Consider the following 27,862-nt stretch of genomic DNA (forward strand, 5'->3'; position numbering starts at 1 on the left):
TTCTCTAATGCATGCAATTATGAGTTGAGCAAACCCTACCTCTGTTTATTTACTCCTTTCCTGTCTAGGATGGCTGCAGCTCCCCCAAGTTACTGTTTTGTAGCCTTTCCCCCATGTTCTAAAGATGGGCTGGTGGTGTTTGGAAAGAACTCTGCACGGCCCAGGGATGAAGTACAGGAGGTGGTCTACTTTGCTGCCGCAACTCACGATCCAGGAAGCAAAGTTGAGGTAAGGGTGAATTGTTACCTTCGAACTATAAGAAATTACTATTATTGGAAGAAATGAATGCTGTCTTGTGTTCGTGTCAGATTTTGGAGTCCTTGTTCTCTTCACTGAAACCTCTTGAGTAGAGAGGAGACAAGATTTTTCAAAGTCCTGAGAATGAAACTAAGAATATAACTTTTTTGTTTAATTGAAAAATCTATGATCTCTACTTGCTCCAGCAGACAGGCTGAACTGTTCACATCTCAGATTCCTGCACTGTGTAACTTATCACTTGCCTTTTCCTTTTAGGGGAAAAATATTCTGGCTAACTGGATCTAGAAGGAAATTTTCAAAGTTTGTCACTTGCCATATAAATTGTTTTCATTCGTGGTGGTTGTTTGACAGTTGTAATGGGGCCTGACTACCCTAAGCACATTTCAAAACTGGTAGCCAGAAACCTCTGCCTCAAAGAACTTGTGCTCTAATAAGGGAATGTGAGAGAAGGAAAATAAAAGCATACACTTTGTAAGTCAAACATAACTTTTATACATACAACCTGATCTGCACTGTCAGGAGTCCACATGTTCTTGCTCTGGCTGGCAACTGGAAAAGCACGAGCTGTGAGGTTCCCTGTGTTCAACTTTCTCCTGTCCCTGTGGCTGTGCAGAAGGCTGAGGACACCAGGTGTTCTGCACCAGGCTGGTGTGTCTCATCCCTACAGGTCCTTTATGGATGTAATTGTCACTTCCCCAGAAGAGATCCTAAGGCCAGTTTTTGGCAAATCTGCCAGTTTTAATTCTGTCTTTCAAGTGGGACAGCTTCCAAATTTCAGAGGATTTGGTGCTGTTCTTTCTAACAGTTAATGTTCTCTTGATTCCTGTTGCTACCAGCATCTAGTACAACTCATGCGTTATTAAATGTTTTAATCTTGGATGTAAAGAAATCCTCTCCCCCTGTCCAAAAGCACTAGCTGCTGTTAATTGCAGTGCAGTATTGATAGCACTGTTGTAGATCTGGGCTAATATACAGAACACAAGTGTGACAATAAGACAAGAAGAAAACTTCAGAGATTTTTTTTAAAGCTTCTCTTCATAGAACTGCAAATGAAAAAAAAGTTCTCTAATTGTGGAAGAAGAACTTCCAAAAGCTGCTCTGGAGTGTTTGTGTCCTTAAAGGAGAATACTTTATAAGAATATAATGTTAGAGTACTTGATTCTTTTGGTCTCTTTGCCCCATATCTTACTCTTTGATGATATTGTCATAATTTGCTAGAAAAGATATAATTAAGCCATATAGAATCTGCTATCATCCCTCTCCCACCCCACGATTAAACAATTTAATGCCTTTTCTAGAATCCAGTCATAAACTGGACTCTCTTGCCAGTCCTTTTGGAAGGAGGGAGCGCAATCCCTTTGCCTAGTACACTACAGTTTGGAGGTTGATTCTGCTAACCAGTATCTGCAAGCCTTCCCCTTAAATGTTGATTTTTTTTTTTTTTTTTTTTTTAAGTGAAGGTAAAGTTTGTTGCAATGTGGTGAAGATGTGCTTTTAGATAAGGGACTGGAGTGGGCTAATGCCTTTTTTTTTTTTTTTTTTTAAAGTAGGGGCTTAAGCCCTAATTAGATGGGTACTTTGGCCTCTGCTAGTCTATGCTACTACATAATTCTTCATTAGCTAGCCTGAGGTTTTGCAAGTACGGTGGTATACAGAAACATACAGGTTCCAAATATTTACTGAAATTCTTCCTCTTTCCTCCCAGCACAGAATAAAAATATCTTCAGTTGCTCGGGGAGTAGTGCAAGCAATTGCTTATCAGCGCATCTTCATCACACTTGGCACTTAATATGTTGTCTTTTTTTTCCTCGTAGGTATGTTGACTAGAGTAAGCTGGTTAAAACAAGATACTGATTTTAATTGTTTTTTTGGGTCTAAATGCTGTCTGGTAGATTTGCACAGTCCTTTAAATGCTGTCCTTTGGACAGACCTAAGGATAGATTTGGTTGTTAGTTTTTCTTTAAAGTTCAAGGGTTTTTTCCCGCTCTCAGAGAGAGTGTGTTCAATCAAACAAGTCTAGCAAATACCAATGTTGTAGAGAATTCTCTTTAGAAATAACCCTTTTTTTTTTTTTTAAATTTTCTTTTAAAACTGGCTGCTTCAAAGGTCTTTTTAAAAAAGTATAATAATAATCCCCTTTACTGTAGGAGTTGTGAAAGATTGAATCAATAAAAGCTCCAATCCAAGTTTTGAGCTGCTAGATTTTCTTCTAGATTTTGCTGTTTTAAGAACTTAAGGACACTAGTGAATAAGAAGATTGCGATTTCAAACATACTAACTCTTTGTGATAGCAAAATAGGAGTAAGGTCTTCAGTTTTTGCTAATTAGGTGAAATGTACGTATTTATCCTATTGTAGGGATGTGTCTAAGACTACTCCTCTTAACACAAATACATACTTGCCTATAGGCAGAGCTTGTGTAAAGCATTTTAATTCCTTGAGTTCTGTTAGTGGTACCTCTTAAAGTTAAGAAAAGCTTTAAGGAAGGGCTTGAATTCAGCTGCTTTGTGTAAGTAGCAGGCATACAACACTATATACACCTTTTAAGCGAACTTATTGAGTTGTCAGAAGTAATTAGCTAATAGGGGCTGTGGAGAGGAATGTTAAAGCTTCTAGGTGTAGCCTTTGACGTATTCAGAATTATTACTTTGTTCTTTAAAACCCGTGAAAACTGCCAATAGTTCAGTTATCATTGGGTGGGACTTTTTTTGCTACAGCTTTCCTTCCCTTGCGTTTTATAAAACTAACTGAACAGGTCTGAGAAAATTAAATGTATGATATTTTGCAAATGGAAAAATGTTGTTGACCAATTTCCTGCTACTGTTTTTGTAAGTCAGTAACCCTTTGTGCCTCTCTTTAAATTTTCTCTCTTATTCATCCTAGCATTGGGGTTTTTGTTGTTTTGTGCGGGTTTTTTTTTTCCCCCAAGTGAACAGCTTTTCTCTCCATTCCATATTGTACATTTGCATTGGTTTCTTATGTTAGATACATGATCCTTTACCTTCACTGGGCAACGATAGTGGACTTGCTATACATTATATTCTTTTCTTTGCAGGTAACGTAATCCAATGCGTATCAAATTTTGATTACTTCTCTGTGACTGTCACCAACATTCTGAACTTGTGTTAAGAAGTGATTTTCAACACACTAACAACACGAGTTGTTTTATAAGACCCTCTCAGGAGGTCCGTATCGTATTTATGTTCTGCGCTGCTCATGTTTGCAAATGTGGTAACGCATAACGTAACCAAAAATGGCACAGTAGCTCAGCTAGATTGTTGCCATAAAGGAACTGGGCAGGCTATGCTGTATAGGTGTCAGCTGGTTTGTGGCATGGCCTTGAACAAGGAAATTCAGTGAATACTGCAAGTCATTCTAAGCTTGATCTTTGTGGCTTAATCTACCAGACAAGTAACCCTGCAGCTAACTCATCAACATAATTCCTTCTCTCCATGTCAGCCGGTTCCCAAGACCCTGAACAATGGGGCTTTTCATAAAGGTCTGTTCTGTGTGTGTGCGTGACAACTTTCTCAAAAGTTTGTTCTTGTCTTGCATTGTAACTTTGCAGTGGCAGATGCTGCTCAGCGCTCTTCCTTGTTGTAGTAGTCAGTCTAGTAAACTCGTGCATGCAGGTGAAATATCGCTCCCCTTCAGCATAAATAGGGTCCTTTTTTGAATTCTCTACTAAAAGTGTGTTCTTTTTTTCCCCGGATGTGGATTTTAAGAATGTTTCATGTGTTAGTGAAAATTCATCTTGTATGAGTTTTAAGATGGAAGCCCCTCTGTCTTATTTTTAAGGCAGATTTTACTGACTAGATTTCTCTTTTTTTCTAGTAACCTACTGCTTGTTGTGGTTTTCTTTCTCCTGAAGAAGTCTTGGGCAGATGACTTTTTGTTAGCTGAATTTTCCAGGTGGATTTTTTCTTCTTTAAGATCAACCTTCCTTTCTGCTAATTTGACCTTTTATCCATTATTTGAAAATCATCATGATTGCTTGCTTCAATATAGAGCTGTAGAAGCTTTTTTATCTTAATAGCATGCAATTTTTTGTGGAGGAAGGGAAAATAGAAATGGATGGCCACAACAAAGTCTATCAAATTCTGGAATATGCAAATTTTTTCTAATATGTTGGTATTAAACACTCTTCTGGGCTTAAAGCCAGCCCTCTGTGGGGTAGGAGGAATTTTGTGTTTTCTAAAACTTCATGGCACAGTTGTGCCTTACTTGTGTTTTTGTTTTCTCTCTTTTTTAAAATATATATATTTTTTTAAAGGATACCATCCTACCTCCCCTTGATCTGAGTTTTTAGAGGAGCAGTAAGATTTTTTTGCTTTGCATTCTGCACTGCAGACATAGCTTGCTTGAAGCTGAGGGGTTTCTGTCTGGTGTTGCGAGATAGATATAAAGTTTGGAAAGTAGACTTTGACTGTATTAAAGTTGGCTTCATATTACCTGGAGGTGTCTTAATTCTGGTATTTGTAACGTAATCACCAGGCATTATGCCAGTGCTGTGGTTTAGTCCTTCTATACCTTAATTCCCTCTTATAGCAGCTGTTTGGGTTATTTGCCTTATCTCTGGGGGTAAGATATTCAGAATCCGGTAACAGAAACCAAGCAGCAGCTGAATCTACTGAGAGTTCGCTCCTTGGGAACCCTGCAGATTAGCTTGACAGAGCTACACTTACAGTCGTGTTACTGCAGCTGTGAGCTTGAACCTGGGCACCCCCTCTATGACACCTCCATAGGTAAGTGCTGATTGGCAGGAAACTGATGAAACAGCAGTTTTTGTGCCTGTGATGAAACTTTTCATTTACTCTATGTAGATTAAAAATGTTGTAGTCTAAAAGCTTACAGTTCAGCAATAGTTTAGGAAACTGCCTCTCAGCTGAGACCTGATAACTGGGTATGTGAGCAGCCTGTTTCATGGCACACACAGTCAGACAGCTTACCTCAAGCCACCTTGTTTAAGCTAACCTTTAGACTTCGCACAGAGATAGAGGAGAGGCACTGTGCAGACAGACAGCAACTAATAAAAGAGAGAAAGTGGTTGCTGCCTTCAGCAGAGTCTGTTGCTTGGCTAATGTGAGCTTTTTCTCTCTTCTGCTCCATTGCAGGCCACTGGCCTTTAAACTAATGTGTTTGACTTTGCTTTGTAACACAATGCACGAGGCAGCAGCAGTGCAGAGAGAGGTAGAAGCCATAATCTCTTGTGTGTTTCTGCCCTCTCAAAGCCTATGTTTTAACTGTAGGAGTGCTGCTGCTTTGCTCCCTTCTGCTACCAAAGCAAAATTGGTTAGTTTGAATTATTTTTTTTTAATCTCTTTAATTTTTTTTTATTGGAACAGAGAGGAAGAAGAGGGAGAGTGCTGGAATTGTATGGGGCAAAAAACTGCCAACTATCCCATCTTGACCCAAACTGTTTACTTGTGGCAAAACAGATGTGTGAGCACGTATTTCAAAGTGGCAAAGAAAAGAAATCAGTCCTAGGATATCTGTAAGTTCAGAGGATAATATCTGTGATGGGCTTTTTGTGACTTCTTTGAAATCTGTTTCTCACAGTTTAAAAAAAATTAAATTAATAAGCTTCATCCATATTTCAGTTTTAGTTTTGCTGGTCTCCCGGGAGACTGCTAGATTTGTAACTTAAAAAACAAGAGGTGAATTCTTGACTGCTAAATCAACTCTGACATATAGTATCTCCACAGAGTGTTCTCAGCCTTGGGTGCCTTGCTGCACTTTGTGATATTTTATTTGTTTAAAGACTTCTGTATTCATTTTGTTGAGTACATCTTCATTCTGTGGCTCACATGCCCGGGGCTCCTTGGTGGCTTGATAGAGTAGGTCAGAGGGTGTGTGGTTCTGCTTTTTGACAGGGGAACTGTTCTGCTTTTTCTAGCTTCTCTAATTCTTTTCTAGAATAAGATCTGTCTTCGTCTTCAAGATAAATTACACTGCTACCAGTCAGAGGCACACAGATTCAAATTTTACAGATTTTGGTTGAAATGTGTATTTTTCCTAGCTGTTTCTATTCAAATACAGAAGCTTATATAAAGTGTACTAGGGCCTTCATAAAAAGGGAAAAAACTGTTCTTAATATGAAGAAGGAAGAGGCACTCTACTGTGGCAGAAATTGGTTCTGTTCTGTATTTGTACACTTAGTAAATGCTGCTGGTGTTTCTATCTGGCTACAACACAAAGATACAAGCACTAGCATAGCATGTGTTTTTGAAAGCCAGCTGCCTGAAGATTCATCCTGCCACTGTTCACCATTCTGGTTTGACTATATGTCTGCTAGAACTAGGGCTGAGTACTTGAGATATACCTGGGCTAGATTTATCCTGGTGTATGGCTGTCCCCTCTACTATGGCACAACAGTTTTGCTGTCCTGGCTGTGCTTAATGGGTGTTGTAAAGTCATCCAGGTATCTTCCACTCTATACTTAGTGCATAAGCGGGGAGTGGTAACAGCATCAGCTAGCCACATCTTCTGTATTGTGTGCTACTGCTTGCGTATTTCTCTTTTCAGAGATCGGTTATTCCCATTCCTTTGAGCATTTGTTCCTGTAAATAAGCAGCAAACAAATTTTCTGTAAAACACATTCTATTAGGCACATGGTCTGCAGGAGCTGTGGTCTGAAGGGCTTTTTTGAACAACCATGTTCTTGCTTTCCAGTCCTCCACTTCACTATGATGGGAGGGCGTAGGTAGCCCACGTCACCTGGGGAATCGCCTCTCTAGACAGTTCCAACTAGGCTATCAGTCTCGATGTCTTGATGGCCACGGAGGCAGCAGGCTGCGAGACTGCCTCACACATTTTTGCCATCCCTCTTTTGGAAGGGTTTAAAAGCAGCCATGGTGCAACTTCTCGAGTTACTGCAATAGTACAGATATTTTGCCTATTTTCAAATGTGTGCTATGGTACAGCAGTGCTTGAAGTAATTAAGCGAAGAGTTAATGCCAAGTTAGAGCCTGTATCTGATCAGGGGGTGGTGTTGGGGAATCTCTTCTGTAATCTAGAATTTTATGGCCCTTCTTCATAGGTAATTCTTTTCTAAAGCGTTCCCTGACTATTGCCTTTGTTATCCAGGGCCAAAGCCTATGTGATTTCATTGATGTTTCATAATGACCTGACAGTGCTAGGAATCAGGCTTCTGCAGCCTGAGTACAGTAGAGGCTGCACAATAGTTTCTTTTCATAAATGAAAGAAGAAATCTCTTGTCCTTATGACAGTCATGTCTGTTTTTGGAATACCTCCAACATATCTGCATGCCCTAGCTAGGGTGGGAGGTACATTTGTGCCTTGTACTATACTTAGAACTGCCTTGATAAGATTCTTTTCTTGATACTGAAATAAAATAAAAGAAACATCATTAGTTTCCAGCCTGATTAATTCTCTTTAAAGTTGCTGGCTCTTTCTCTTGTGTGTGAAGTCTCTGTTCTTTACTTTTATATTTCCCGATGGGAATTTACTGTCACAGGGCATGGTGCCAGTTATGCTGCTTTCAGGGCTGGAATTCTAGCAAATCAATGGAGCCTGACACCACTCACGCACAGCCTTTGCCACCAAATGTGTCAGTATTCTTCTGGTTTTAGCATTCATACTCAAAGAAGAATGTTAGTGTTAGAAAATGCTGAGGCTGGATGCTTCAGGAATTTTAAAGACAGGATTGGTAGCAAGCAGAATCACAGTAGTACCTTCTGTCTATTTTATTTGTCATTGCCTAGTTTGGCATGGCTCTCAGTAGAACAGGCTGCTTTGCTGTTGTGCTAGAGGGATTTGCCAGATTGGTGGGGTGCTGGAGAGGGGACAGGGAGGTTGTGGTTTGTGCTTGGTTTTGAAATCTTGTCATCATCTGAACTCCCATTTCTAGAGATCTCGTGGCCAATGAGGTTTTTTGGTGGATAGTGTTGTCTTTCCCCCACTATTTCCTTCCGTGTCTGGGCTGTTACAAGCATATGTTCTGATTTCTGTGGATGTTATGTTTTGGAGCAGACTGGCCACAGATAGGTGGTGATAGTTTGCTGTGCTGCAAATCCAGTGACTGCCTTTAGTTGACCGACCTTTACAATTGATGTGTCATGGCTGCAGGTGGATAGCCAAGTCCTCTGTTTCCTGAATGAAGATATTCTTTTATCTGGAAAAGATTTGTCTGACATAACTCCACCACTACCCTTACAGTAATGAAGAGCAAGAGGTTTATATTTAAAATTAATAATCTATTGTTGTTTCTGGACTCTAGTTTTTTTAGAAGCTCATACCTATTATTAATAAATATGAACAAAATGCCTGCCTTAATACATTGGTCCTATTGAGTGCCTACTTTTCTGCTTACTGGAGTAAATAATTCTAATGGGAAGGTGAAATCTCATCAAGCCTTTTTCATCATTGTCAATAACCATGGTAAAGGATTGCTGAACAAGAATCAACTTGATGGTATTTTTACAAGGCCTGTCAGCTACTGTCAGATTGGAATGGTTTTCTGTTATTTAGGTCTTCTAAGGCAATTTATATATGTAAGGCTTGAACATTGTCGAAGTACATGAGTTATTGTATGGAAACTGAAAATAACATGAAAATATGGTCCGTGTTTGCTTGTTGTTGGGCTGGGGAATGTAAAGCAGCAATATAGAGGGTGACAGCTGTATTCTGAGGTGCGTAGAGAGGCTTCTGGATGTTTTCTGGCCTCTGATTACATAGTTACAAAGCAAAAGCAATTTTTTCTGAATGCTCTGGATCCTTCCAGCAGGAGAAAACAATTTTCTCTTTCCCCTTTCTTGACTACTGCCATTGACAATAAAATCCTTATAATGAATAGCAGCTTTGGAAATGCTTGGTTTTGGAGTGAGGCCCCAAATAATAAGCATTTGGTAGCAAGGATAGCCAGAATATGTTCTGCAGAGAAAAGGCGTTCAGCAATTTTTTTTTTAGCCTGTCACTTTTCAGAGTGTTTTCATCATTTTTCCTTCTAGAAAATCAAAGCATCAGTGTAAGCAAGCTTGTATAATAGGGCTATTCATCCAGAGAATGCTATGCAAGTTGTGGGTTTATGGAGTACTGAAGTCTCCTCCGCACTGCGTCTAGGTTTTTGCTTTTTGCTGCAGAAATGAGAAGGTTCATGTCCTGGGTGTCTTTGCAGGATGAGTCCAGCTAGCTGGCCACCTGTGAGATGCAGGGAGCCAAGACTTGGGCTGTGCAGGGGTTGGTGTCTGGCTGGCTGCAGACCTGTCTCCTGATAGCTGCTCTGGTCCTGTCTTCACGTGTAATGTGGGAAGGTGCTTGGTCCAATTCCTTTTCCTGCTGCTGCGGCTCCTCCTTTGCACATCCAGGAAATACAGTTACTCTCTGTTCACTCACACACATGCATTCAGTGCTTATCCAAACAGCACTCACTTAAGGCTCTGAAAAAAAAATTTGCACAGAATGTGAAAAATGAGATTTGCTTGCTGACAGCTCAAATGGAGAAGGGGAGACTTGACAAGAAATGTCTGCTCTGGCGTGGCTTGGTTAGAAAATGAAACAAAGGGTGAACTGTATAAAGTGCTTTTATTAGTTGGATCTTAGCTCCTGGTCAGTGCCAGATGTTACCGCACCTCAATAGATGAGGAATCTGCCTCTATGAAATCATAGTGTATTAGTATATAAGAAATTTGGTCAAACATTTGGGATTTTCTCCAACAAATGCAGCAGATGAGTCCCTACCGGGGTCTTATTGCCTAAGCCAAAAATCAAAATTAAGCGCGCAGCAGAAAGGAAAAAGGAAGCATGTCCCTACTGTATTTTTAACTCCTTAGAATGAAAAAGTTCCCCGCCCCTCCTTTTTTTTTTTTTTTTTTTTTTAAATGACCTCTTTGAGAAATCATTCTCTTATTTCACCTATAATTTGCCCGGTTTATAGAAAAATGACAGTTTGACCTGTTCAGACCCAATTCTTAATGAAGGTGACAAGCTCATTTCTTGTGTCCTTCTTGCATGGTCAGGGTTAAGGACTCTAAAAATGCCATTTTTGATCAAAGATTGTCTGTAATACATTTTAATTGCATGCAAGACTAACTGTTACTGCAAAAATCATTGCTCAAGACTGGAAGCTAAAGATGGTCATGCTGTGTAATCCTGTCATGGTTTAGGCCGACAAACCCTTAGAGGGGGGAAAGACAGGTCAGAAAAAAAAATAGCTTCTCACTGCTACTAATCTTGGACTGATTCCTTTGGCTTTAAGTTTAATATAGACATAGCATTTATTTTCATGGCAAACAATTTTCAGTCCACAAGTCCATGTTGCTCATCCTGCTCACTTTGATATGTCTGACCAAATATTCCTTGAGAAAAATGTTGCAGATTACTCCCTGCAAGGAAGATGTTAAGACAGGAATGCTGGACACTAAGAGCCGTCTCATAAATACCACAGACAGACTCAGTTTCCTCACAAGAAAATTCTGTGGATTTTAGTCCTCAAAGAACTTAATGTGACCTCCGCAGTAAAATGTAAAGCCCAATCCTATGGCTTGTACAAGCCAATGATCTAATGATGGATCAAGCTCTTTTCCATGCTGCCTGGGAAAACAGTGCTTGTTTTTAAGTCCTAGAACAAGGGAAGAATAAATATATTTGACAGGTAACATATAACTTCTTTCTTCCTTGCATTTTTAATGACTTCTCTGTAGCCTTCCTCTGTGTATCTGACTTGTCAGAATACATCCACAGACCTCTGATTACAGTAGATCATTTAAAATAGAGGAAATATCCGTTTTAAGCAGAAATAATCCCTCTGTTTTATTTCATGTGACTGTTTATCAAAGAATTCCACTGAATCTTTTCAAGTCTTGATTTTTATTTTTTTCTTTTCTTTCTACCAGCAGCCTTAGTCCTGGGGGCGGCTGCAGGGGAGGCAGCAAGGAAGAGGGGGAAGCCTTCTAATGTACTTTGTCCAGTCATCATTGTTATAGTAAAGTGCTGGAGCTTGTGCTTAGCTGAGATGGTAGGGTGGTTTGATGTTGTTACTATGTGCAAAAATGATCTGTGATCTTTACTGTAACAGTACAGCCTGTCTACTGCTGCTTTCCGCTGATTCTAGCACTTGGGCTCTGCTTGACTCTTTGAAGCAATGATCAAGAGATATGTATTTTCCTAGACTTTTGCAATATAAGGATGTAAAAGTTCAAACATGACAGTTAAATGTTGTTTAAAAAAATTCCCCGCTTATACACAAGACATGGATTTTTTTTTTTTTAAATAATGTGTTCTGTCTGTACATTGAACTCTTGTGTTACTTCAGTCACAGCATTAGATAAAGTGCTTGCAATTGTTTTGCATTTTCTCTTCCTGCTCTCTTTCCAGTGCACATATATTGAGATTGAGCAGGTGCCGAAGACTCATGCTGTTGTGCTGAGCAGGCCCTCTTGGCTTTGGGGGGCAGAAATGGGTGCTAACGAGCATGGAGTCTGTGTAGCTAATGAAGCCATCGTGACCAGAGAACCAGCTTCTGAATCTGAAGCCTTGCTTGGAATGGATCTTGTCAGGTGGGTGGCTTGCCGAGCTGTGACCAGCCGTTCAAACACCAAAGGTTTAGATGATGATAATACAACTTTGTGGTATTGGCATTAGGAGATTTTAAAACAATATTAGCAGGAGACCTGTCTAGGCAGAGCTCCAGACACAGCTGAGTTAGCACTTGGAATCTGAATTTGGCTACCAAGTATGTACCAGTCTAATGTGGGTTCACTAAACCTACCTTGTCTACCTACCCTACAGCCTTGCAGCCCTACAGGCTACAGCGGCTGTTCTGACAGGATGAGAGGTGATTACATTGTTAGTAAGGAACTGCTAACTAATTTGTAACATCAGATTGCTGGTGGGTCCGTCCTTCTCCCCCGCTTTACAACAGTCTACTCTGACCTAAAAAGCTTATCCTGGGCTTATAGCCAACTGTAGGCATAAACAAACTACTATGCCTCGCTTCAGCCCATGCATACCAGTGCAAACCATTGCACTTATTTAAATGCTGGCAAACAAACTCCTGTAAGTCTGTTCATTTAAGGCTGTCTGCCTGAAAGGCTTGTGCTGTGCTATGAGCCTCAACCTGCATGCTGATCTTGCAGTGAAGAGAATTCAAAGGAGAGTTGGGTGGGGGAAGAAAGCTGAAAGTAGAAGAACATGAGAACGTGGTGCAAACTTGTTACAAAGAGAAAGGGAGGAAATGGACTCAAATGTAGTTAAAGATGGAACAGGACAGCAACCGCTTATTTAAGCAAATCAATGTTAGACCCAGTGGACCTGCTGGAATTTGCCCTAGGATATTTAATGGGTGGGCTGAATTCACCAATTTCAGGTGAATTCTCATTTTTCTTGAGAACTAGTGAAAGATGGGATTGGTTCTGGATTATTAGAAAAGGTTAAATTTTGTGGCAATACTTAATAGAGTTAAAAAGAATTGTGGTTATAGACCAGCTTAACCTCAGTTCCTGAAAGGGAAAAAACCCACTTAAATATCAAGGAGTTGATAAATGTGCAATAATAACTGTTAGTCAAGAAAAATCCTTTTAAACCATTCTACTTTATTCCTGTCATGAGTTAACAAACGTTATGGATAGAGGACAGGAAATAGATACCTTGACTTTTAAGAGGGCATTAATACCTTAGAAGGTGTTCTCCTAAGCAGGCTGGGAAGCATGAGTTAGAAGAAATTGTTGTTAGGTGTATAGTTGCCTGAAACTGTAATTGTAAAAGTTCTCTAACGATGTCTCTGCAGAAATACAGTATCTGGTTCTAGCTACCAAAAATCAAGAGGAGTATGAGCCAGTTGGAGAGAATGCAGTTGGAAATGGGGAATATCATCAGAGATCTATAGAATCTGACCAATCAGAAAATCAGGAAGGCTTTGGGGTTACGTTTTTCTTTGGTATTTTCTCTAAACTCTGTATTACTGAAGGAATCTGTGGAGAAGCTGTACCTAGGAGGACTAGTGAGTTCAGCTGCATCAAGTGAGGCTGAAAAGACTTGGGGGCTCTTTTAAGAAAACGTAGCTTCTTAAAAGCTGGGGGAAGAAGGCAGAAGCGGGGGGCATTTGGAGTTACCATTACGTGTGAAGAAGCCCTGCTTCCCTGGAGACGGCTGAACAGCTGCCTGGCAATGGGAAGTAGTGAATGAATTCCTAGTTTTGCTTTGCTTGTATGTGCAGCTTTTGCTTTACTTATTGTCTTTATCTCAACCCATGAGTTTTCTCGCTTTTACTCTTCTGATTTTTTCCTCCATCCCACCTGGGGTGAGTGAGCGAGTGGCTGTGTGGTGCTTATTTGCTGGCTGGGGTTAAACCACAAGAGTTCTTTTTGTCAAGGAAAGGGATTTGTTAGGTGACCTTCAAGCTCCACCTTTATTTTTTCCCTCCTACTGCCATCCTTTTGAAACTTTAACAAACTGTTGGTTTAGATGCAGAGCTCTGCTTATTTTGGTCATAGCTATTGCAGTGTCAAAATACTGTTGAACATTCAAATATATATGTCATCCAGCAGCGATAGATTTACCCACACTAGCAAATCAGGAGGTATCAAAATAAGGGAAAACTGGTCATAAACCAGGAGTGATCATCACCTGTAGATATTACCCACCCCTCTCTTCCTTCTTCTCTGTGAAAGAAATTGACTGTAGCTCAAATGCAGAGACTGCTTCAGGCAAGGAGAACTAGAGATGTGTTGCAGACTACCGTCTGCCTCTTGTTCCAGCCAAAGTGATTCCTTCTCTTACTGTGAAGACTTGGCCAGTTGCATTAAGCTTATCTGGTTTGGATCACCTAATAGAATAGAGAGCCATCAAGTACAAAACCAATCATATAGGCTGCAGTGAAGCAGCTGCCACCAGCTCTGCCTCTTTTTACCCACCTGCAGAACAGACTAATTCTATCGCTCAGGATTTATTGGAATAAAATAAAATAAAAACAAACAAACAAAACAAAACAACAGAGGTGTTTTAAGCCTGATTAAGAAATGCACATCTCTGCTGGCCAAATTTTTCTCACACCTATGTATATGTTGGACTTCTGCTTCTGTGTTAGATCTTAGCTGAAGGATGAAGACTGCCACTCTATGTGTGCACATATGACTAGCTGCTTGCAAAAGAAGCTAAAAGATTCATACTTTGAAACATGTTCTTCAGAGCAGCTGTAAGAGTTATCAGCCCAGGACTGTCATCCAGGTAGTAGAATCAATTTTTAGGGGAGCCTGAGCATTCGGGCAAGAGTTTGCTTCTGCATTCTGTTAAAGTGATTATTCTTTTTCCATAGGGGAGACTTCTCTCTTTGCACTCATCTGGAATTTTCACTTTTCAGTTAGGCTTTAAAATCCAGCCAACATGGGCAAAGGCTGTTGTTGAGTGTTGTGAGAGCACATGGCGTTAAACAGGCCAGAAGCATCTTTCAGCCGGGTAGTATCATTCTAGTGTGTTTTGTTGTTGAAATAGGAAATTGAAAATTCATCCCACAACCTCATAGACAAAGCATTTTTTTTTTCAGTAAAGATCATGATGGACGTTAGTAAAGATGTCTTTCATGAAGTTTCTAGCTTGTTTAGTAACTGGCTGCTGGCTTAATGACTGAAAACTGTGTTACCTAGTATGTTGTAAGTATGCTAGTATACCATAGTATGGCTACCTAGTGTACTGTCTCTATATATATACCTAGTATACTGTAGTATACTGCTCTATCTGAGGATTAAGACAGATATTTACAGATTTGTGGCTTGATAGTGTATCACAGCATGTTAGAACCTATGAATGATTCTGAAGAAATGAATAAAGTTCATGTGATTGACTTGAGGGGTAGAAGTTGGTCCTGCTCCACCCGGGCTCGTCCCTGTCTTAGTTTATCTAAATGAAGAATATGAACCTAGTCACAACAGACAGAAAAATTGTGAGAAAATGGGTTCCAGCACAAATTCTGAAGAAATGCTTCTTTTCTGATCTAGGGATTTATTCAAAAGCTGGTCTTGGAAAGCTGCACCAGTATTGCTGCACTGGTTAGCTTATCAGGATTTTCTTCAGATATCCTAGTGCAGTGAAGTTTTCTTTGTTTTTGAGGCACAGTTGCCTCTATAAAGCACCCCTTTACTTAAGGAAGTACATTCATATGAAGAGATGGTGTACTGTTTTACTTATGCTGATACAGTTAGAACAGGACAACGTTATCATAGAAAAGATGAAGAATATGAAGAAACCTGTAAAATACACCCTTACTTTTGCATTGTTCTCTTAATTTTTAATCCCTATGTGTTTGTATTATTTCTTTGTTCTTTTAATTCACTGGTGCAATCACTTTTTCAGAACCACACAGAGATGCCAGTCTTGGCAGGGAGTCAAGAACACTCCTTAAAATAGTATTAATTTGTTTACTGATCTCTTTCCCTAGAGACATCAAAACTCAATAAAGCAGAATGTCATCATCACGTATGTTAGTTCCTTCATTTGGAAAGCCTGCACCTGGATATGTGAAGTTGAAAAGCTTAAGATAATGTTGTTTTGGCAAGGTTATAATAAACTATGATAGCACATTAGATGTACTGAGGGAGTGGATTGTACTAAGTCACTGAAAATTTCTTAATAAATAATTCAAGTTCTCATCTGGGAGTGAAATGTCTTAAAACTTTTCTTCCAGCTTGCCTTGAAGGGTGCTCTGAAATGTGTTACTGGGAGGGTTATGCTGCAGTTACCCAGGACAGTGATGCTGAGATAACTGGCAAGACCTGCAGTTTGTGGAGATGAGCTGTGTGGTGGTTGTGTAGGGTTTTTTTTTTTTGTTTTCTTTGTTTTTCGCTGTCCCTTGTGACTGATAGATAGGAGCACCCAAACAAAAGCAGAGCCTGTGCCTTTGTTAAAGGAAAGCAAATGTAACATTGGAGCCATTTGCAAAAAAAAAATATCTGGAAGATATTTCTTCAGCCTGAATCTCTGCTGTAGTTTTGATAGAGAAAGCTAGACTATAACCATCTCAGAAGAAAAATTATTAAAAGTTTTTATGTGACATTATGTCTCTTGGCAGGTTTTGATCTTAATTATTACCAAATGGTCATAAACTGGGGAGAAGGGAGTAGTTTATCACTGAATCTAGTGACTATATAGTCTTGAAGGTAGTTGTCAGACTGTTCATTTACCTGCAGCAGTGACAGCTCTTGGAGGTGTTCTTAGGGAATCAATAAAACATGCTTTTGGACTGGCTTTTAAATGATGTCTATGGTGTGTGCTAAGACCAGCATCTCTGTATTGCTCTGAAAAAGCGGTTGCACCACTGATGAAAAGAATGAAGGAATAACATAAATGCATAGGGACTAAAAATGAAGACAACAATGCAAAAGAAGTTTCAGCTAATGCGAGAAAGATGAGAGTGGCAGACTCTATAAATGCAAAGTAAGAAGGTGATGGGAGAGAAATTGTTACTGTAAGGCTAGAGCCTAAAATTCGAGTTGGGTCTACTTTGTCACTAAGTGATAAATAGAAGCTTCTGAGAGAGATGAAAGCACTGTTTCCAATAATTCAACCTAAAATAAGGCTAATAGCGGCCAACTATTTAACAAATCAGGCCCAGTGCAGAGATCAAGTTGGGAAAGTATTTAGATCAACAAATCTGTATTCAAGTTCTCAGGACCTGATTTGTGAACTGTAGTTTTTAAGAGAGAGAGAGAGTAGTGTTTTCTTGTCATGTAATTTCCAGGGAAATGGAAAGGGCTAATATAGTACTTAAATTTAAAAAGGTGGATTTCATGAAACTATCCATCAGTCAAATGACTTTGTCCATAGAGCTATTTGAGTAAGATACAATAGTAAGATGACACAACCAACAGAGAGGAATTTTGGACTGATCCGGGTAGCTCTCCCAGAGGATAGAGGCATGGATATACTGCTGTTTAAAATAATTTCCTTGTTACCTGTAATTGCATTTTGGAACTGGTGGAATCATTTGCAGGTCTGATTTGGACTCTTCTGGTTACTGCTTTCATTGTTGCCTTGATTAAGGCTGCAAATTATCTCAAGTGATTATTTCATCCCGTTTGTTCAAGGCAGGATACCATCATTCCTTATAGTTTTGTAAAACCTATTCTTGTGCCTCAGTTAACTTTTCCCTAAAATACGCTTACTTTGCTCAAACTTCTTTTTAAAATCACATTCTTTAGACATATGGGTACTCTCAGTTCAGACAAAAGCTGTATCTGGTGTTTAATTGTTAAACTTTTTTTGAGGCAGCCTCTGCAGGAATACTGAAGCATGACTCTGCACAAATGCTTCTGTCTACAGCATGCAATATGCATCAAAGGATAACATACATCTAGTTTCCGTGGTCAATTAAATATTGGAGCATTGGGAAAGAGAGGTTGTAGAGAGATTGAAATACTGAATACTTCTTCCCTTTTTTGATCTCTGGTAATATTAATTTGCAGTTTCTCACTATTCTGTACAGAAATGTAAATTTGCCTACAACTGTTACTTTAAAAAGACCTTTGCAAGTTGTCCTTCAAATTCATTCTGCTTGGGGGGTGGGATAAATAGAACATTGTATGTTTACAGTGCAGTTGAGGCCATTGGTTGGTAATTGGACTCTTTTTTTTAAAACCTAAAATCCAACTATGATAGGCTTGAGAATAAAGAACCACTATAGAAAATAAAGATTTCAAACAAATAACTTTAGTATCTCATCCAGTAATTCTAGTAACTCATTAAAGCAAGAATTCTTACACTAGGCATACCTGGCACTTTGGCATTTTAAAACCATATCTGTGCTGATGTTTAATAATGTATGGACACCTCACTGTCACATGTCTGTCTGAATCTCTGTTTTACCCTTTCCTGATAGACTTGGCCTAGAAAGAGGTGCAACAGCTAAAGAAGCACTGGATGTAATAGTTGCTCTGTTGGAAGAGCATGGACAAGGTGGAAATTATTATGAAGATGGGAGTTCATGCCATACTTTCCAAAGTGCATTTTTGATTGTGGATAGAAATGAAGCCTGGATACTGGAGACTTCTGGAAAGTACTGGGCAGCAGAAAAAATCACAGGTCAGTTTATCACTCACGCAAACCTCTATTGCTATAAAGATGTAAAGAATTGTCTTGGAAGAATTGCTCTTACAGTCATTGACTTTAAATTAGTGACTAATTTATGCAAATGTTTGATGAAGTCATTGCATTTTAACCTATGTTTATAGTACTGTTTTTTTTTTTTAAATGTTGATTTGCATTGGCTATGTAACTTAGCATTTTCTGTGAAACTGGAGATTGTTACCTGTATACATAAGCAACATAATCATCATGCTTAAACTTTTTTCTCTGGTAAGTGTTGTTTTCCCAGATTTATTTGCTGTTTGGAATGTTTCAAGTGTCTTTTTGATGGAGTTAATACCCAAATTTTTACTTGCAAATCTAAAATATTAAGATGGAAGGGTAAGCATTGATAGCTTTGAGAAAAGAGCTTATGTTAAGTGATAAATTGAATGGGCTGCTCCTAGTTGCTTTACTGCAATAGATACAGTCCCCTCACACCCCTATTTCTTATCTGACACTGCAAAACAATGCTTTTCTGCTCTTTAAACTTGTAGGTGGTTTCTTTTTCTGTATGTGTGAAGCCAGAGCTGCCAGACAACTTCTAGATTTCACTGCTTGGTGGCTGAACTTACTTAAAACTTTACCAGCAACTATGTGCTGCTTTCATATAATAATATAATATAACTGTCTAAGGCATATACTTAATTTATTCTCAGTTGTTGTTTTTAGTTTTGAAGGGTTTTTTATTTTTGTTAGAGTAGAGCTTTTCAAAATTTACTCACATTTGAATGAATTAAAAATTCAGAGGATTATAAAAATCCCTGCTTTGAGATATGACAGATCTGTTCAGTTCTCTTTTTGTTTCCCCTTGACTGAAAAGGTAGTAGATAGCAGATATGGGGAGGAGGGAGGTTGAACTTTGAAAGTACCAAAGCAAGGAAATAACAGCAGGCTGTGCAGTGTTGGATGACAGCCTATTGTCAGTTCATGCCATCAAATGTGAATCAGCTGCCTTAGCAGGGATGGTGTTTTCCCAAGCAAAGCTTGCATTTTAAGGATACCTACAAGATGGAGGAAGTCTTCTAGCACAACAGATACCAAACATAGAGGAGGGAAGACTGATAATGCTGTCCCGATCTAAATTCTGGAAAGCAGCGGCTCCTTGGGGTTCCCAGGATTATGTAGTGACAGCCTGCCTTCTCCTGTTGACCTACCTGGCTGGTATCTGAGGAACAGTGGTTTTTACTTAGCCTTTTTAGCTGCATCAGCAATACATAACCTTCACGTCCTTCTTCCCAGCAAATAAACTGTTGCCTTCATCTGCTGCTTGCAGCTTTTTGAAATGATACTCCAGCTCTGTTCTGATTTTGACTCTTCAGGAGGTCCCTGTGAGCCGCAGATAGAGTAGTTTCCATCTCCTGCAGCCTGCTGAGGCTGCCAGGAGGAAAGGCTGCTGGCTATGTAAGAACTGTATTTCATACTTTGTTCAGGGGGTTCTTTTTTGCAACCATAAGCATGCCTCTTAAGCTTTCAAATGAATGCAGAAATGCTGCTAAAACAGGGAAAATGTGTCATTCCCCAGTGTGAAGGCATTTTTTTCCTGACTCCATCCTCAGAGTTGTTCTGTTTCTAATATTACTGCTGCAGTTCTGTAAAGCTTATAGTGAATGTCTATCAGGCATCTCTTTGACAGTAATTTAAGGATAAACACTTTAAAATCCTTCCTATTACCGTTCTTCAGTCTGAGTGGAAGAATTATTTGCTTGATAGATTTTCATTTTTTGAGAGGGATTAAAACCATGAAATACTATTTTATGCGAGTTACTAAATGCACTATTTAAAGAGCTCTTAAGGAGTGGCTCGCCTAGCTTGATACGAACACAAGTATTCCTATCATTCAAGTCAAGAAAATTCCCTGGCAGGTATTCTGTTTGAAAGCGTGACTCAGAACAAACTGTCAGTGACCTAGTACAAGTCAGAACTGAATGACAGTGACTTCTATGCAGACTGATGCACAGAAATTCCTACTGTTGTTACTCATTTAATTTGCATACGTGAGGCATTACAAAAGCAAGTTCACTTTTGTGGAAGGCAGTATTAATAACTTTCACAAATACTGCTTTGGTTTCTGTTTAAGAAAAAAGTTGTGCCAAATTCCAGAATCTGGTCTTATTTTAGTTTACAGATTTACTTTATCAGCTCTTTCCTTGGCTTCCAACGCATTTGCTTTATTCTCTCTGAGGAGTATCTGCAGCAGCCACTGTTAGTCATGCTGTAGATACATGGATATAAGCACTGCGGTATTTTTGAGAAAAGCAAATTTAAAAAAACCCTTAATATTCTTTGAAGGTTACTTACAATTTCTTTTTACTTCGTGCCATTTTAAAATTTGAGATTAAAAATGAAGTTTAATATAAACCTCTCTACCTGCTTACAATAAAGTTGCATTTCAACTGGGAAGCTTACAGCAACTGGTAAGATTTTAAAAACATTTTCCTAATTAAATTTTCAATTTTGAGGGGCAAAGAAGGGTCATTAAACTCAATACAGCTTTGCTGAAATATACTTTGAAATCAAGTCAGACCTCAAGCCTTGTTGTGACAGTGGAATAAACCACTGGAGAAAAAAATCAGGCAAGTGCCTTTGGCATTTGGAGGCCACTGTTACTTCATGGTCAGAATGTATGAGGTACAGATTGTGAAACTGGTATTCTGACTAAATAGCACTATTAATCACAAATTGATTTAAGTGTAAATACTTCAGTAGGGCACAGAGAACTGAGTTCTGCAACCCGCAGTGACTGGTAATTCTGTGTCTGTGTAGTTACGTAGTCATGCCAAATGCACATCCTAACCAATGGTTTAATTTGTCTCCAGCTTCTCCCAGAAAAAACTGTATTAATGCTTTCTCTTAATATGTGGCCCTTTCTACAGAGGGGGTGAAATGCATTTGCAATCAGCTTTCGTTAACTACAAAAATTGATGCTGAGCATCCTGAACTAAGGAATTATGTGAGAAGTCAAGGCTGGTGGAATGGAGACTCGGACTTCAATTTTTCTGAAGTGTTCTCTCTTGCTGATGACCATTTAGCCTGCTGTTCTGGCAAGGAGAGCCTAGAAAAGCAAGGTGGTAAGTGTTGAAGTGTGTGCAGCACGATTTTTAGTCACTACTTCCTCCTTTCAGGTGTTCTGTCCAGAACTACATGTGAATACCTCTACATGTAACCCATGTGGAAAGGAAGACAAGAACCGAAGACTGTCCCTAAACTTGCCACGAGTTAGGATGAAGCCCTTAATATTGTCCTCAAGTTTAAGGCTTTAAAACAGGATTGCAATTATAAAAGAACTTTCTTCATTGTTGTTCTGATGTACATGATGTGCCACTACATTTGTGATTTGGTGTAATTATAGTGGCCCTACCTTCTACTAAAATTATAGTATTTAAAAAAGAAATAAAATGGCCTCACATACAAAAGTATGAGCTCAATGGATTCTACACTTTGGGAGGTTTGCTTAGGCTTTTGGGAAAGGAACTAAGATCATAGTTTAAGGAAAAGCAATGCTAGTCAGTTGCAAACTGAAGTCCCTTTTTCATTGTAAAGGAGAACAAAGTTACCAGAACGGACGATGTGCCAATTGCCTCCAGTCCAAGGAAGGGTTTATTTCCAGACCAAAATTTATTAATGACTTAAGTTCACTGCAGCTAGCCAGAATAGCTCTGAAATGACCAGCCTGCAGCAGTGCATGGCAGTCATGTATCTGCTCTTTCATGTGTGAAAAATGGTACGCATTAATCTTTTTATAAAAAGCCCTTTACTACAGATGTGAATTTACTAGATAGTTAGCATTTTCACATGTTGGCAAATGTCAAGAAGAGTGTAAAGGTGAAAAATTTATTGAAATGAAGAATTCCTGATAAGGCTATAGAACATCTGAGAGGCAGATAGACTAATTCTGAAGGACCGTAGGTGAAAGGTCTTAATAAACCTGCATTATAGCTCTAAAAAACCTCAGGGCCCCTACAGGCTGCAAATCTTGCAGACTGCTGGGTCATTCCATGTCTCCTGGTGTATTGAGGCAGCCATGCAAGAAGGGTGAATCTGTGCAGGATTTGAGAAGTTGCTGGGGAAGAAGTCCTACCTGCCAAAGGGCTAGTGCAAGAAAATACAGAGGTGCCATGGGGAGAACACTGTGATAAGACACAGGCAGGAAATAGAATGAGATCAAGGGATTCTTATAGATAGTGGTTTGCAGAAAAATCTCAGAGTCTAGGTCTGCTGCTGTAACACCTGTGAATGCGAGATGATGTTTCAAAATTTTGGCTTGAGAGCTAATGGAAATAGATGAGAAGTGAGGGATCAGGCTGCTCCCATTCTGCCTGGGCTTGGGTAGAGGTAGCTTCTTACATAAAACACCCATTTCCCTCTAAGTTCATAGTTCATAGTCTGTTCGTAGTGATTGCTAAAGCAATATTACAGATAGGATGGCCTTCTTCCTGTAAAATGCCTTTTTAATGACATTTCTCCCTACTTAGCAATTGTAATGCCTAATTAATTCTTCTTACAGGTCTCTCTTACTAGCTAGGCAAGTTCATTCTGGGTTTAAATAGAAACTATTAACTGGGATTTGTGACATGCCTGTGCCGAGTGTCACTGATCATATTAGGCCAAAGCCAAGGCTAAAATCCTTACCTGGCATCCAAGCAGTTGAAAACTCAGGAATGTTTTTTTCCCCTTCATATAGGTGACGTTTCTGCACAAGCTATGATTGATGTCCTGCGTGACAAGGACAGCGGTGTCTGTGTAGACTCTGAATCTTTCCTTACTACATCTAGCATAGTGTCTGTCCTGCCTCAGGACCCTAGTTTTCCCTGTGTTCATTACTTCACTGGCACGCCAGACCCTTCAAGGTAAGCGACAGCACTGGGGTTCCCTGGGGGCAGAGCAGGTGACAGGTTGAAAGATACTAAACAAACCTTGTTACCCAAATTGGAACGTGCTTCAAAGGCGTGTTCTAACCAGAAATGCAATCAGTAGTTGTTGGTGTGCAATCTGACAGTCCTGCGTTACTGAATTCTGTCTTGCTGCAATTCTAAATGGATACCACTGGCCTGAAAGGCCCTAAATTCAGAGCTTTTAGAGTAAATGCAGTTGAGGGAGGACCCAGGAGCTACTACTCCAGCATAGTTGCTTCCCAGTGAGTTCTTGCTGAGATTATGAGGTTGTGGAGCATTTTAGTCACTTCTCTTGAACAGAGGTGGGTGCAAAACTGAAACTAATATAGTGTCTAAATAGCGAGGCGGGAGTGTGTAGTATAGGTAGCCTTGTATGACATCAAAATGTTAACTGAGCAATACATCTGCAACTCTCAAGTATCCCAAGTGTGGTTTTTATTGGAGGGACAATTTCCAGTTGGTTTAAATCAGGTCTTCTGGTCTTCTCTAGTTGAAAGTAGCAGAGGAGATAAGGGAAGTCATGGGCCACATCATCAAAGAACTAATGAATTATCTTGTGTTTTAAACAGAATCCACCTGGGATTCACAGAAATTAAACTAAGCCACTTGCAGTTATTCAGGAGATCTGCCACTTGCATTGAGGTAAAGAGGTTATGGGGAGAAAAAAAATGGTGCCCTTGAGCAGCTGACAGTCACTCCTGTAAGAAGAGTGGTAGTAAGCATTAGGTTCTACCAAGGGCCACAGAAGTCATCCATGCCAAAGGGACTTTCCACCAACCTTGCATTATGCAACTCAGACTTTCAGGGTTAAATACGAAGTTTGAGCTTGCTTACCAAAACTTTTCTTTGTCTTGATGCAAATCCTTTGAGATAAGAAGGAGCAAGCCTTCAAATTATTTTGGTGGGATTTCCGTCCTTTTTAAAGGTGGAGAGTCTAGCTGTAAAAACACTTATTTCAAGGCGTTTCTCGCATTATTTTACACTCTAATGCGTTAAAAAAAGGCATTATTTTAAGTGCAGCTAGTGAGTCACATAAACCCTTAGTCAGCAAGGCTTCATGACAGTGATGGAAAGGGTTGCAGCAATGAGCCTGCTGACTGTATGCAGGCAGTGGTTATTAATCATGTTTTGTAGAAGTCTTGCACTTCTGGCAGCTTCTTTGCAGCAGAATGCAGGGTGCTGTTTTGCTGTATATCTAAAGGGGAGAAGGGCAGTTACTCCATGCACTTGCCAATACCTACTAAATGATTCTCAGGAATGAAGATCCTGGATTGCTGTGGGTTTTTTGTTGCTGTTGTTGGGGTTTTTTTTTTTGTTTGTTTGGTTTTTTTCTGTCCCTCTCTCTCTCTGGAGTTTAGATGCAATCTTAGTGTTGAAGTTGTTTGAGAAGTGTCGCAATACTGGTAGCTATGTCTTTCCCCCCTGCCCCCCTTAACATAAGAATCTAAATTGCTGCTGGTTATATGCCAAATCCTCTGATATTGAGAAAGGTATGTAATCTTCCCTGTTCCACACAAGTGTGTATTTGTGATTTTAATGAAAATTAAATCTGGGAGGAGAAGGAGAGGTGGCACCAACCAGTACCAACTCTCTAACCTAATCTGTGCCTAGTGTAGATGAATTACCTATGCTGTTCTGTATCTGTTGTTTTAAAATAGCCTAATGAACATTTCAATAACATATACAAAAATCACTCTTATTGCTGCAAGCAGTAATTCTCATTTCTTTCAGGTCCATATTTAAACCCTTTATTTTTGTTGATGATGTAAAATTAGTACCAAAAGTACAGTCTCCTTCTTTTGGCAATGATGATCCTGCTAAAAAGATACCTCGATTCCAGGAGAAACCTGATCGCAGGCACGAATTGTACAAGGCACATGAGTGGGCCCGATCTCTCCTTGAGAATGATCAGGTAAGAGCCTGGAATTAAAGAAGTAGATTCTGAACTCCATAATTTACTTCAAAGTCACTCACTGAAAAGAATTCTCTGAATACTCTTTAGAATCCTTCCTGGTTTAGCTTGGATAATGACGCCCTCTGAAGGACAAACTATTCTGCATAGGGGTTTTTTTTGGTTATCCTGAGTGTTGCTCTGCTCCATTACTTTCACAAAGTGAAAAGTCAGACTGACAAGCTGATCAGCTTGTTCAGTCCCCATTGTGTATATAGTCTTTTCAAGTGATTATTGAACACTGGATGCTAGTGCAACATGATATCAGAATTATACGATAGGATGATGGCAGGAATGTTGTAATTTAATTTACATGCTGGATTAAGAAGTATGTAGTTTGAGAGGGTTTTTTCTTGAAGGAGTAATTTGCATGTGACAGTTTTGCAAGTCTCAATTTAATGCACTTCTGCTAATTTGTAAGAATTAACTGAAAATGCCATGTGAGAAGAAAGGATACTTTCCAGTGCTATGCAACAGGTACCTGAAGGCTGAAAACCTGCCACTGTGAAAATCTAAAGTGTTGAAGATCTCTTACGGGAATAAATTTAGGAATAAATAAAGGCAGGAAGGGGATTGTTCTGTACAGCTTTTCCAACTGATTGAGATATAACTCTTGCTGTTATAGTGCAAGTACTTTGGTAACTGTTCTTTGACATTTGCAATTACAACCACAGCAGTAAAATGGATAACTGGTTATAAGGAAGTGAAAGAGATGGAGAGATCACCAGGACATGCCAGTCATGCTGGTGTTTGTATTTTGGGCAATTTGTGGAAGACCCACATAGTCATGTTGAACTTCCGCAGAGGACTTGCTCTTCTGCAGTTTTCCTCTGTGTGTATTTGGGTAGGTCAGAGTCTTGCTAAGATCGTAACAGCATTCAGACTTATCCATTAGCGATTAAGGAAACCATGGTAACCTTTCTAGTACAGACTTATTTAAACAGAGTTTTGGCTAGATGTGGTATTTAATCCCTTGGGATGGTTTAATTTAAAATCTGTGGCCTCTGTGGTAACATTGAGTCAATATGCAGCTGTCTCCCGTAGCATTATGTGAGATGCTGATTTAGGGCAGAGGTATTTTAGCATCTTCCCTGTTAAAGTCCCATGGTGTGACACCAAGAGTTGTGGTAGAAAAGGAAATACAGCTTTTAGTCAGAGTTCATGCTATAGAAACTGCCCGCTGGAGAGCCTAAACCTTAGCTTAGGTGCCCTACTCTCTCTGCACAAATGCTGGTATAAATCCTGGAAAGCTGAGAACTGTCACTCATTCTAAATGCCCTTTTGTTCTGGAATTCAATTTTGAAAGCTGCAAGCAAAACAAACAGCACCTTTCCCTTTAAAAAAAAAAAAAAAAAAAAAAAAAAAAGAAAAAGGAGACTTTAAATAACATCTGGATAAAACAAAATGATGCTTCCTTCAGGAGTGAATCTCCTGCCCAGAAACATGGAGAAGTCAGAATGACACACACAGCCTTCTCTGGGATCTGGAGTCTTAATGCTGTTACTTTACACATAATTTCAGATCTAATCATCATTTTGCAGGTGATGATCTGAGGGATACAGATGTATGTACCATGATCTGTACAATCCCCAGGGCTTCTAGTCTTCTCATATAGATCTGTTTGCGGGTTTACAGGCTAAAGACGTTGCTTTACCTCTGTCATGTGTACAAGCCTTACACCATTTTCCTCTATCCATCTTTCACTCCATCTTCCTTCTCTGATTTAAACTTAGCAACTGCTTCTTGGTTATTAATGCATAAAGTGTCCAGCACTGTTCCTTTTAGCCTTTGACCATCCAAAAAGCTATTACCAGAAATAGTTTTTGCTTAAGAAGTCTTTATCATTTTAAAAAATACTTGAAAAGATCACCATAACAAAACAGAACAGTAAAATGCTTTAATGTGCCCATTTACTGGTTAATTGAATTTGGTTGTTTCATGCCTTTAGGATAAAGGCCAGAAACTGATGAGGATCATGTTAGAGCTTGAAAAACAAGGTTTAGAAGCAATGGAAGATATCCTCACTCGTACAGAGGTTCTGGATCCTGCTGAAGTAGTGGATCTTTTCTATGACTGTGTTGACACAGAACTAAAGTTCTTCAAATAAAGTAAGCAAACACTTCAATTCTTTAGATACTGATTTTCTAGTACCAGGTTTCAGTGAATATGAAATGTTGGATCCGATTCTGATCCTCCTCCTTCTCTTTTACACTAAGCTAAGGGTGTTCAGAATCGGGTCCAAAGCCACCTTTCTACCTCAGTGCATCTGCTCGGATTGTCTCCAAAGTCCCTTTTCCTTATGCTACACTGCAGGCAAGTTTTTTTTTTTTCAATTTCACTCTTGCTCGGAATGGATTTTAAATGAATTTTATCTCATTTCAGCTACGGTGGCTATTGTTAGCCTTTTCTCTGGAAGACTGCAAAGTTCTTCAAGCCTTGAAAGAAAGTCTTCACACTTGTGAATTTGCAGGAAAAACATTCCTAGAGGAAAAAATGTTACTTGCTAGCTGTATCCGGTTAACAAATTGCTTTCCTTTGTCCAATCTTGTGGTGTTCCTGTTTGTGTATGTATATAGTGAAAGGAGAAAGTCACTGACTGGTCCAATTACTGTGTGCATGCTGGCTAATTTAGTACAGAATGTTTAAATATGTATGTTGGGCAACCAATTAAAGCAAAGATTAACTTC

At 39.4% G+C, this 27,862-nt stretch overlaps 1 protein-coding gene across 1 annotated transcript; it reads left to right on the forward strand.

The window, feature by feature from the left end:
• The first annotated feature begins 69 nt into the window (after positions 1–69).
• On the forward strand, positions 70–27,862 carry SCRN1 (secernin 1). Its single transcript, XM_074150441.1, has 8 exons — positions 70–228; positions 11,592–11,773; positions 18,085–18,287; positions 21,206–21,400; positions 23,014–23,179; positions 24,956–25,136; positions 27,124–27,283; positions 27,558–27,862. Exons 1-7 carry the CDS (start codon positions 70–72, stop codon positions 27,280–27,282), a joined length of 1,245 nt encoding a protein of 414 aa, XP_074006542.1. The 3' UTR covers position 27,283; positions 27,558–27,862.

The sequence above is a fragment of the Numenius arquata genome, chromosome 7, assembly GCF_964106895.1.
Source record: "Numenius arquata chromosome 7, bNumArq3.hap1.1, whole genome shotgun sequence".
Taxonomy (NCBI): Eukaryota; Metazoa; Chordata; class Aves; order Charadriiformes; family Scolopacidae; genus Numenius; species Numenius arquata.